Raw genomic sequence first — 13,015 nt, 5'->3', positions numbered from 1 at the left:
TTTCAAGATGACCATAATTCCTAATAATTTTCCATCATTCGCAGTCTATTCTCACTCAATTTTATCCACTGATTTAGTATTTGCCTCTAGACTTTCAATGTTTGAAGTCCATTCTTGTAAGACATTCTACATGGTGTTCTCCATTTACAATCACTTGGAAATATGGTCACCTTGTGATTTAGCATTGACATTTGACCTTTAACCTACCTGGGTCGCCATTCTCCACATTGTGGTCTCCATTCATCCTTTTGACATCGTTCATATGGATGGTTGTACTCCCCTCTCTGGAGAGAAGAAATAAAAACAGTCGAGCCTTGTTTTAAGCCCCACCCCCTTTTTCATCCTAACCCCGCCCCATCCATCACTTAACCCCGCCCCTTCCATCACTTAACCCTGACCAATTTGTTGCTCCCTGTCCAGGCTGTGGCGATTTACTATGAGATTGTAGTTCACTCCTCACATCATCTCCCTCTGCCTTGTATTATGCCTAATATGCCCCACCCCCTCTGTCACCCTAACTCCACCCCTTTCATCACTTAATCCTGCCCATTAAATTGCCTAACCCGCCCCTTTCTGTTCAGGCTGTGGAGAGTTATGATGAGACAGTAGATCTCTCATTTCCACCTCTCTCACTGCCTATTCATTGAGCCTCGTTTTAAGCTCCACCCCTTTATAATTCTAACCCCGCCCCTTACATTGCCTAACCCCACCCCTTACATAGCTTCCTGTCCAGGCTGTAGAGAGTCGTGATGAGACTTTAGTTCTCTCATTTCCACCCCTCTCACTGCATATTCATTGAGCCTCATTTTAAGCCCCACCCCTTTAGCATTTTAACCCCGCCCCCTTACATTGCTTCCTCTCCAGGCTGTGGTGAGTTACGTTGAGACTGTAGTTCTCTCTGCTCGGCATCTCTCAGTGCCTGAGCCTCCTCTTCATCCTCCTGATCTAGTTTGGTCATCTCTTGGGCGTTAGCCAGGTTGTCCACAGCGATAGCAAGGAAGACATTCAATAGGGTGTCTGGGTGTAATCAGGTTAAGGAACATTTACCCCCTCAACATTGATAACGAGAAAGAGTGCCGATATTGAAGGACAGTTGGGTGCCATCTTGCCTTTTTCATACTGGTATATGTAGATTAGCAGTGCATGTTAAGCAGTGCAGCGTCCTTCACAAACTCTTGTAAGATAATAAAGCGCCCTCTATGTTCACGTGTCCTTAACAACAATCTTCCCGAAGCAGAGGCAAGTCACAGTAACTCATAAGTGGCAAAAAAGTTAACTTCAAAACATTTTAATTCTATGATGTGAGTTTGCGTGGAGATTTCTTTCGTTGTGTTGTAATTAACTTGAACAAATACTGCGACTGAAGTTTGCATGCTTTTTGCTATGCTTCTTGCATGTGGCCTTTGTAAAGAATGACAAGGTTTTGTCAGCAGGAACTTTAAGTTAAAGGGAATGTACATCATTGGCTTTTGCTGTAATTTTCAGAAATGAACTATTTGAGGGGTTAGTATAATAGATCAAATATTGTTTAAGTGACATGTTTGAAGTTTTGTGTTCGAAAATACTTGAAAAACCAAGAAAAACAAAAATTGTTTAAGTATCTGGTTCCCTGACTCCACTAAAGATATTATGGATCAATTTATAGATGTCGGAAAATTGTAAGGTAAGGGAACCAGTCTAACTGGCCTGCACCCGTTCATGAATATGTAACCAATGGCAAACAAAATTTGGACTGGAAAAAATTGTAAATTTGGAGCAGTAGTTCAAAAATAGTTAGGTTTTTCCAACGGTGGTCGGCCGACCACCGTTGGAAATGTATACAAAAATACCATTTTCTTGAAAATGACTTGACACCAGGTGCCTTAATTTTACAGGATGCTTTAGACTGTCATTTACCAACATCCTAGTAAGGTATTTCGTAAAAACTTGGTAGTTTAATTTTTTGATGTTTGCAAATGTTGTATATTCCCTTTAACCAGCGCTGGAAAAGTGGCTGTGGGCCTTGTTTTAAATAATTAACGTCCAAGGATACAGTTGCCAAATAGCACCAGAATGACGAAGTAGAGACTGTAGATCATGCCCGATGACACGCCTCCCTTGGACTGAACACCGTAGTACATCACTATGTTCCAATCCTCTCCAGTCAGGATCTATAAAAACACCACAGAAAAATAGACATAGGAGGGATTCGAACTATAAACCAATTGAATTGGAATCGAGTGCTTTACCGTTACAATAGTAGGTACAGTAAGTTCCTGCCAAATTTGAAGCTAATTCCAAGTGACTATTCGACAAGTGCTCAATGGAAAACCAAAAGTTGTGTGGGTCTGAACCGCCAACCACTGGCTTGTCGTTCAAGTGCTGAGTATTGAGTAATAAGCAAAGTTTAGAACATATGTGATGCGATAAAGCTAAATGAGTCATTTGTCGGGAATTTTTATTTGGAGATACGGGACAAAATAGGACCACTACATCACATCACTTCATCACATCTCTTGGTGTTCCAACAACCATAATTTTTGAACTGAAGATGGTATCAGCATGCGGTTTTCACAGCAGTAATAAAAAAATGTTTGACCAGGGTCGACAAATGACTCATGTAGCTTGATCGCATCACATATGTTGGATTTGAACCTAACACCATTCAATAGCTTTTAAAATGATCTACCACAAACATATTGAAAAAGGCAGATATACTGAACGTGAACCTAGCACCAAATGACTGCTATTCAAGTGCTTACCAATAAAAGCTAAGAGCTGATGTGAGGTTCGAACCTGCTAAGTATAGCAACATTGCATTCTGCGTGGTTGCTAATTCAAAATGGTAAGCAAGTAAATATCACCAAGCTTAGCTCACCTGAAACACCGTCATGAGTGCGATTGGGAAGATGTCAAAATTGTTGGCAGGTTTGGGGCTGTCAGGGTTGTAGTTAAAACTAGAGGGAAAATGAAACGACGAAAGCACCGTTAGTGGAAGAAAACATGAGAAAACTGCAGAGCAGAAAATACATGCAGTATTTTGGGCTATTTGTAAAACAAACATTATTTTTGCCAAAAAAAAAAATCACTGAAATAGGTGAATGTCAGGCAGATTTGACCGACACTTTTCAAGGTTGCATAATTCTAGAGTTGCCTGAGAACGAAACATGCACTTCTTAAACTTGTATTACATTACAAAATTTGAATGAATAAATTTGTTGGTTTGCATTTTGGTGATGTGTACTCCAGTCATTGATTGTATCTCTTTGCACTTCACTGGCCAAGATTCTGGACTTTTTAACATAAAAAAAATAAGTTACCTTTGCGAATATAGAAATTAGGCCTAGACTTATGCATTCTTCTTGGAAGTTACATGTGCCACTACAATTTTCTTATAGTAGTTCTTAATACATGTACATTATTGTTCTATTGGTACAATATATGGGCTCTGTGCACAAAGTACCTCCTCATTAGTGTGATGCGAAACATGGCTGCACTGTTCTGGTATGTAAATTAATGGACGATATTAGCACATATGGGTGCAACCTTGCAATAAAATTCCCATAGACACTAGTCCATACTTCAAAATTCTTCTTAAAATACTCAGAACTTTCACAGGTATTTAAGCTACACAGTAAAATGATGATCAACATGCCATCTTTCGTTTTCTTAAATTTTTTTGGTAGGTCAACGATTGAATTTTTCGAGGAATTCTCACTCAAAGAAGATGACCCCTATTTTTCCCAAAGCGGAAAAGTAGCCATCTTAAAAAACGGTCCCTCCACAACATGGCAAAATAGTGCCACTTTCGAAATGCTCAGAATTGGAAGTCCCAAGTCCGGGCCAGAGGTTTATTGCCATATCTCTTCAATTCCCCAATTTTATGGCTCTCAGAACTCTCTACTATAGAATATTTTGAGGGTATAACTTTTATTCATGAGCTCAGCGGATGGGTTTAAGCCTTACCGGTGTGCACCCTTTAATACATATACATGTGTATGGGTTTTGAAATCTGGACTGGTTTCCATCTCCTTCCCCTCTTTAAAGACCAGAATATTAGGACTGGTACCAGCCTCTATCACTTTTCACTGGTACACATCGGCTCCCTGATATATGGTCAGTGCATGTGAACCAGGGAAATATCTATGTTCTCTTTACTAAGCTAAAAAGGTTGGTGCGTTGCACTGATCAATTGTGTAGAAAAAAAGAAAGATAAAACAGTGCTTGCCGAAGAAACAGAGCCAAATCTTTGGACGGTATGTTCTTTGTTGCTACCTGCAAAGGACAGACTGCCCAAAAATGTTGGCTGTTTCATTGTGAGCACTGTTTTATCTTTTTCTTTTACTTGTGCACAGAGCCCGCAAATTGTCCTAACATTCCAAGAGTGCGATTGGTATGCTACATTCTAGAACATGCTACATTCTAAACTCAACTAATTTCAACGTCAACAAAACCCAACAAAATACAAATTAAGAAATAAAATTAAAACCAAAATCAACTGGGTGATTACTTCCTAAACCTTTCACCCACTACTCTATATTAAACACTGATGCAATTACGTATAAATCAATTCAACTAAATTTGTCAAAAATTGAAACACAAGTCTCATTTTAGGGTCAAGACTTCTGGGTTAATAAAAATGGGTTAATAGTTCAATAAAAAAGGGAAAAAAGGAAGAGGGAATGCGAATGTTAAATGATAATTTCAGTGATAAATAAATGTTGGATGGAGATCTGAATAAATGAAATTCACACAACGTGCAGATTTGCAAACATGTGACATGACAATAGAGTGAAGAGTACAGCATTTGCTTTTGTTTTTTTAGTTCTGCTATGCAACTTAAAAAAGCTCATTCACTTTTGTGAAACCCTATTTAAACAAAGTAGATCATTCCAGTCAGTGTGAAAGGAACAGTTCACTGCATTTAAAGGGGTGTTCAAAGGATCGAGAGTGAAAAAAGATTTGACTGCAAAAAATTAACATTTCAATGGTATGATAAACTTTATGAATTCCTTGATGTGTCCCTTATTATTTTTTTTGACGACATTTTTTAATCAACTTTTCCTCGCTTTTCTTTGTACTCAAACTGTACTTTCATTATAAACATTCCATCCTAAAACCATGCAAAACACCAACCATTAAATTTAGAAATACTATACACATTAGGAGATTTTTTAAAGTTACAGATGAATATAAATACCATTTCAATCACGCAATTGAAAAAAAGAATATCTTGCATAAAATCAAAGGCATCAAATATTTCAAAATTGAATATTAATCAAAGTTAACTCCCTTTTTATACATCATCTTGTTTTCTACAGTGTCAATTTTGGATTGTTTTTTAAAAGTGCATCTTTCTTAGAGATAAATCATTACAAATCAAAACCCATTTAAAAAAACAAATTAATTTGCTGTCTACAATTGACCTGGAAAACCATGTATGGCATTATCATATTAGTCACATATTGTCAGGTGCTGAAGTCAGACTTATTGCCCGGAGATATTAATAAAGAACTAGTCGTTCCATCAAGGTTAATATATCACTGAACAGTTCACTGATCAACGCTCATGCATGCTGGCATCCTTTCAATGACTTCCCGCCAAATCAGTTTTTCCGCAGGTGTTTTTTCGAGCCTCAACTCTAATTGATTTTTCTTTTGGGGGAAAATTTGGAATTTCTTTTTCTTTTTGACATTTTTAATGCCGGCGTCTTAAGACTGGGATATTGGATTAGATTACACGCAGTTGTGAAAGCACTTGTAAAAATTCAATATATAATATTATTTGTCATTGCATGGAGAAATATTTTGTGTTACTGCGATTTAGTTTTGAATAATTTTGAGAATAATATGAACTAAAATATACATTTTTAAACCTTCTTTTTTTAATACCTGAGCACAAGCGGTTACTTTTCATAATTATTTACTTTTGAGTGATTTTTAAAGCGAAAAAATTGATATTTTTTTTCCATTTCGAAACATATTTTTAATGACAAATGCATGAAAATATCTGAATGGTAAAAATATAATTTGCACCCAAATAAACACCCTCCCAATTGCATTTTTTAATATGTTCAGTGAACGTTTTTTGTCAACATAAGGTAAAACGGTCATTATTTGCTAGATTTAATTTATTACAAATTTGACATTATGTTTTACGATATGCGCTTGAGTGTAATTTAAAGGGAATGTACATCATTGGCTTTTGCTTTAATTTTCAGAAATGAACTAATTGAGGAGTTAGTGTAATGGATCAAATATTGTTACACAGACATACTTGAAGTTTTTTGTTCGAAAATGCTGGGAAAAAAACAACAAAAACAAAAATATTTAAGTAGTCTGGTCCCCCTGACTCCACTAAAGATGAAATGGATCAATTTATAGATGCCGGAAAATTGTAAGGTAAGGGAACCAGTCTAGCTGGCCTGCACCCGTTCATGACCATGTAACCAATAGCAAACAAAATTTGAACTGAAAAAAGTGGTAAATTCGGAGCAGTAGTTCAAAAATAGTTAGGTTTTTCCAACGGTGGTCAGCCGACCACCGTTGGAAATTAATACAAAAATACAAATTTTCTTGAAAATGACTTCACACAAGGTGCCATAAATTTACAGGATGCTTTAAACTGTCATTTACCAACATCCTAGTAAGGTATTTCGTAAAAATTTGGTAGTTTTGTTTTTCGATGTTTGCAAATGTTGTATATTCTCTTTAATGAATGTTGGACACAAATTAGACATTCTGATAGGGAAAAAAAAAGGTCATTATTAGAGTGCAGTGAAAGTGCATTTGTGTTGAGTGGAATTTTATTATTATAGCACCGCAATGCACATCATATAATTCACCACACAAGGTCCCATTCAAAACATGAAGAATGTACATTTTTGAAATGTTGAATGCCATTTGAGATCACACTGAAAAAAATTATTTGGGAATATATTAGGTTGCTTCGAAATGTGTGTTTGTGGGATTTTCTCTTTTCAAAAGCATATTAATACAAATAAATTTGTCAATGTTTTTAGAATTGTTTTCAGTTCACAGTGGATTTTTTGGTCTTCTTTTGTTGAAATACCTAGGTTTGTTCGTGTGTTCTAAACAGGTAATTTAAGAAACTGTGCTGCAGCCCAGGATCTTACATTGGATTTCTGTAATGATTTACTAAGGGAGTAAATATGCGCTTGGCCAATACCAACCAAGCACATATTTATTCCCATTCAAAAGTCAAAACAAGTCCAAAATTATAACTTTCCAACAATTTTACTTATGTTTTATAAAAAAAACCTCTAGCTATGTTTCATGATATGTACCTCGTGCGTGTAGCGCTAAAAATCTCCTTACATGGTGAGTGGCACGTACTGCGCGATGTGGTGCAGAACGCAGCAGTGCCAGTGTAGTGTGAATTTAGGACTCTATGAAATGCGGACTCATTGGTAGTATTGTGCATGCAATCGAAGATAATTAGAAAATTGAGTGGTCACGTGTGAGGATTCAACCACTAAAAGGGTAAAAGGGACCATATTTCGTAGGAGTCCAAATTCATGTCACAACCGAAAAAAAAAGTGTTTAAAACCAGTTGGTGTTTTATCAATCATTTAAAACCACCCACGTGACGGGCCTCTCGACCAATAAGAATGAGTAAATTGTCTTAGGTATTTATGAATTTAAAATTTAACCTAAAACTTTGCTTTAGATTGAACCCAACCATGCTATCAATGGAGGCAAAGTAAACATGCTGAAGGCAATCCCTAAGATTATCTGCTACCACAACATAATGGAAAGTACCACACATGATTAAAATAACACGCGATAATATAACTGCAATGTGTACGGCAAAAATCCAGTGCACTCTGGGCACAAATTACCTTCCACCGAATAACTGCATTCCGAGGAGAGCGAAGATGAGGATGAAGAGGAATAGAAGGAAGAGCAGACTGACAATGGAGCGCATACTACTAAGGAGGGATACGACCAGGTTTCTTAATGAGGACCAATATCTAGATGGGTGAAGAAACGGAAAGAGGGGGTGTGGTTTTGGAGGGAGGGGAAAGATGATGGAGATAGGTGTGTGTAGGTAAGGAGGGAGGTGGGAGGGGCAAGGTAAGAAATGGGAGGGGAGATGGGGGGTAGGATGAGACAAGATGATGGAAATTTGGGGTGGAAGGATGATAGGTGGGTGGACCAAGATGATAGGAGGATTGATGGAGATGGGGATGGGTGGGGCAAGAAGAGCGATGGGCGGAGGGGAGAGGGATATGGGAGGGGCCAAGATTATGGAAATGTGACCAGGGGTGAAAGGATGGTAGGTGGGTAGGTAGGCCGAGTTTATAGGGATAGGATAGATGGGGAGGGTTTGAAAATGGAGGTGGGAGGAGCAAGATGCGAAATAAGCGGAAGGGAGAGGGAAGTAGGAGGGACCAAGAGGGTGAAAATTGGTGGGTGGGGTTCAGAGTAAGGAGCAAGATGGACAGGTTGTGATTTTGAAGACAAACAATAAGAGAAATGGAAGATGGACAAACACAACGTGGGCATACGGAGGGTGAAGAAAGGTCAGCAAGGGTGGGAGAAAAATAAAGAGAGAGAGAAAAAAATAAAAACACAACATTAGTGCACTGTGCATCATGATATGTTACAATGGCAACACAGCAGATGCGCTTGCTATCGTTCCGGCCATTGTGGGTGTGTTGGTTGCTGAAGAAGCTCATGCTAGAACCGTGCAGACTTGAAAACGCCTCGCAGACCTGAACCTGGCTAGGAAAATCCGTCCTGTCTGACAGACATTTGAAAAGGAAACGAAACATGAGGTTGTGTTGTGTGTGTGTTGGTGTGTATGCATGCAAGCAGCTTTTCTCAGGGTGTGACAAAAATTGCTTTAGATGAGTCCCAAACAAGCTGAAAGAGAATTCAGGGTCAACAAATGTTTACACGATTTGTGAAAGTCATTTTTGAATGAAGCAACATGTTGAAAGGCAAACTGTGAAATCATGTAACTTGGAAGGTATAGCAGCAAGGAAAATGTGGCGGCGTTTTACAGCCAGCAAAAAAAAAACATTAAAATAGCAATGAATGGCTGGAGAAGAGATGACAGAACAAAAAGTCATGAAATGGAAATATGACATGATATGTTTGAAACATATTCTTCCCATTTATGGCTCCTTACAATCCTGATGAAAAGATTGGCCAAGTAATTACCTACCAATGTATGCTTCTACCTTAAAAACAAAGACTACACTTAAAGGTTATTTAGGTATTTCATCACATAGCAGCCATCTTGGTCTTGTTTCTGAGCCATGCATGGCAAATCTCAAAGTCATCATAACAGCATATCAGCACCAGACTATTTTTTTGACAGTTGAACGCTTGTATGATTCCAAAATATTTACAGAAAATACTTGCATGTGCTGAAAGATGGATGCTATGTGATTAAAAACTATTGAGTATTTGGGGTTCATGTTAGACGACCTGAAAATTGGACCAAGATTATAAACTAGTTTGCCATTAAGTCTAGCCTGGCGCCCATCAACCGGTGTCCTGCCATACTTACGAGCCACCAAATAGCTGCATGCCGAGCAAGGCAAATATGACGATGAATAAGAAGAGCAAGAACACCAGACTGACAATGGATCGAATACTATGCACCAAGGAGATGATCAAATAGCGCATTGGAGACCAGTATCTGGGGAGGAGGAAGCAGCGGTACATAGGTATAACACAAAGACAAAAATAAAAACCGGGGTCGGCAGGTGGGTAAGCAGCTCAACCTCTATCCCCGAAAAGCTATGTGGGCTTGATTACACAGAGCTACATTATTAGCAGAAAGTACCGCACAGAAACCAAATATGTACAGTAAGAAAGGACGTTCATCATAAGGCGTTTTTGGCAGTAACTTGTTACTTTTAATAAGCAAGAGTTTTCTCTGTCCACCAGTACGTGCTGTGCAGCTCTCTGAGATCAAACCCTGTTTGGGGAAGGATGGGGTGGTAGCGGGTCTGCTATGTACTAGGATTAGAATATGTTGGGAAGAGGAATTTAAGCACTTTTCCACCAGGTAAGAAGCTTGTGGGGCTAAGCAACCATTGACAGGGGCTGGTTTAATGGATCAGGCCTATGAATGGAGCCAACGAGGTGCACAGGGAGGGTGTATACAAAGGATTTCAATGGGACTTAATTTCAGGAGGGGTGCGTACATCCGAGGGTATGCATACACGGTGGGGACAGGTGGTACCCAGTGGTACCAGCTAGGAGTGGGTTGGTGGGGATGGATGGGTACTGGGTGCAGGAATGGGTACATCTCTGGGAATGGGTACATCTCTAGGAATGGGTACAGGGTTGGGGATAGGTGGTACACAGGTGGTACCAGGTGGTACCCGATGGTACCCTTATGCATCTGCAAGGAGTGGGTTTATAGTAACGGGCACTGGGTACATCTCTGGGAACGGGTACATCTCCAGGAATGGGTGCAGGGTTTTGGACAGGTGGTACCCAGTGGTATCATTACCCACCTGCAGGGAATGGGTTTTGCAGGAATGAGAACTGGGTGCTGATGGGAAGGGCAAAATATAAATACACATATGGAGTGGGTTTTCACTGGGTATAGTTGACAAGCTCACTAGTCACTACAAGGGGGTACCCATTTATAGGGAGGGGTGATTGGTGGGATACATGATCACCGTGCGGTACTCCAAGTGCACCTGTTGTTTATAGGTTTGCGGGGTGGGTATGGGTGAGCTGGGTGGTTGGGGGAGGGGGGATGAAACCCCAGGGGAGGGGTGTACCATTCACCAATCATTACCAATATAGAGCCAGTCACTAATCTATATATAGCGCAGGAGTTTGCAGACAGGCCTTGTATAGTCATTCAGGAACCAGTGTTTGGTGGTGTGTCAATTTATGAGAGTATGAATGTATTATTTTTGTGTTCCTTGAAACTTGAGAAAGACTGTGAATGTTTTTCTTGAGATGCGAGTCTTTTTTCTGAAGAGCAGACAACTGAAACAAAATGACAAACAGCAGGTTAATCTAAAAACTGTTAAGACACAATAGAGTAAAATGAACTATTAAGGGCTTCATTTTTTTTTTTAAGGCTTTAAAAAAAATTATTTCAGTGGTGTTGCTTTGTGGTTTGTTACCATCAAAACTAAAGACTAAATGACATCACAAGTAATATGTCAACTGTGACTTGTATGTCTCATGGAAAGTAATAGTGTCATTTGTGTGACACTTGTCATTGTTAATGTCACTGTTATACTTCATGTGACAAATTGTCATGTGCCAAATAAAATCACAAACGTCACGAAAGAACAAATATTGGATCCAAAACTGGAGACATTTGTCTCAAGATGGCATCAATATGATAGGTTTCTTTTCCGTGGACATGGTATAACGTCAGTCACCAGAAGGACTCTCTTGCTTTGGACTGAAAACACAATTTTTAACAGTATTATTGAAATGCAAGAAAAATCTGAATTGGAGAAATATTTTGTTGACAGCGGTAGAAATTAGGCACAAAAACTGTGCCGAACAAAGAGACTCATTGCAATCACTTTTGAGCTGTAGCACGCACAACAGTCAAATTCTTTCACAAAATTGGAACAGACAGCACAAACTTTGACTAGAGAACATCCCATTTTTAGGTAAACGTTTGGAAAATGTCCCGATTTGTCTGACATGTGTTTGCTCAGCTGGGTTTAACACTCAAACAAAATCATGTCATGAACACAGAGACTCTGTCCAACACAGACTATGCTGAGCAAAAGTATGAATACGATGTAAGACACATCAGGGGCTCAGAAGCTGTTGACGTACCTTGTTACTTTGAATATTCTAAGAAGGCGCAGGGCTCGAAGGACGCTGAGACCGAAGGAACCACCCTGAAACTTGGTGTAGATGACCTCAAACAAACTAGCCAGGATAACCTACGGAACAGAAGGCAACAGGTACAAAAAAAACATGAGATTTATCACGAAATGATGATTATGATGATGATGAGGTAGCAATGAGAATGATAATTATAGGATGACTTTATCACCGCTATACTGCAAATTGCAAAAGGTGGATGTGTGTGCATGTATCTGTGTTTGGTCATGAGTTGCTCGCCCACGAAGCAGCTTACAGGCGGAGCAGCCGTCTCGCAACTGCGAAGCAGGCAACAGAGGATATCTTATATCAATCTGATATCTCTCATCAATCTATGATAATAATTATGGTGATTATGATGAGAGATACTGCTATAAAACTGGTCAGGAAATAATGCAAGTCTGGGACCCAGTGTGCCAGGATAACTCACCATACAGTCAAACTTGTTGAAGGCAGATTTGAAGTAGACCGACGGGCTGAGACCGTACATCTTGATGGCCATCTCCGTGATGAAGATTCCTAAGAAGACATACTCTGCATGGGCTGTGGACGAGAAAAGATTTGGTGAACTCTTGAAACTCCATAGAACAATTTTAGAAGGGCAAAATCTAATATTGATTTACATTTTACCCAGTGCAAATTCATCTTATGAATAGTTTAATTGCGGTACCCCCTGCTACATGTACATCAGATTCGAACCAGCCAACCGAGCTCGGTGGTCGAGTGGTAAGACGTCTGCACTACAAAGCAGGAGGCTGTGGGTTCCAGTCCCACCCGAGTGATTTTTTCCAACTTTCACTCGGGAGGTAACGCACTGAGTATACTGTGTTTACGATCTCCCTATGGGGGCACTGTTCAAACCAGACGATCATGGGCACTAACGGCCAATAGGTGGCTCTGTTCATGGTCGCACAATTCCCGGCATTCCGCACCACATTAAAAAAAGGCCACTCGATAAAAAAGGGCACTCACGAAAAACAAGGGCACTCTTTACAAAATATTGGGGATAAATACTCCCTCCCCCCCCCCCCCCCTTTGTTGGCTACGCCACACTGGCCCTACATGTACATTTCAAGTTTCAAACGAAATTAAATGAATACTGCCTAAGAAAATGGGGTTGAAAACCTTTTTTTTTGGTCAGTAGTGTTTGTTTGATGTTATAAAACTGTACAAAATTGAATCAC

General features: G+C 39.4%; 1 protein-coding gene across 19 annotated transcripts in view; it reads right to left on the bottom strand.

Moving 5' to 3' along the window:
- The window catches only part of LOC119734356 (voltage-dependent calcium channel type A subunit alpha-1-like), a 121,704-nt gene that overhangs the window by 64,156 nt on the left and 44,533 nt on the right, over window positions 1-13,015 (bottom strand). For 18 of the 19 annotated variants that reach the window (XM_038207832.1, XM_038207829.1, XM_038207825.1 and 15 more), the window contains 7 exons: window positions 12,262-12,374; window positions 11,781-11,890; window positions 7,841-7,972; window positions 2,858-2,936; window positions 2,033-2,150; window positions 849-1,017; window positions 208-284 (listed from right to left, as the gene is read on the bottom strand). In XM_038207832.1, coding sequence (XP_038063760.1) covers window positions 208-284; window positions 849-1,017; window positions 2,033-2,150; window positions 2,858-2,936; window positions 7,841-7,972; window positions 11,781-11,890; window positions 12,262-12,374 — 798 coding nt within the window. Of the gene's footprint in view, window positions 1-207; window positions 285-848; window positions 1,018-2,032; window positions 2,151-2,857; window positions 2,937-7,840; window positions 7,973-9,519; window positions 9,652-11,780; window positions 11,891-12,261; window positions 12,375-13,015 lie in introns of all 19 variants that reach the window. The other variant, XM_038207826.1, reaches the window with a different exon arrangement.

The sequence above is a fragment of the Patiria miniata genome, unplaced genomic scaffold, assembly GCF_015706575.1.
Source record: "Patiria miniata isolate m_02_andy unplaced genomic scaffold, ASM1570657v1 HiC_scaffold_27, whole genome shotgun sequence".
Taxonomy (NCBI): domain Eukaryota; kingdom Metazoa; phylum Echinodermata; class Asteroidea; order Valvatida; family Asterinidae; genus Patiria; species Patiria miniata.
The sequence above is the reverse complement of the archived record's forward strand: the minus strand, read 5'-3'. Positions and strand labels throughout refer to the sequence as shown.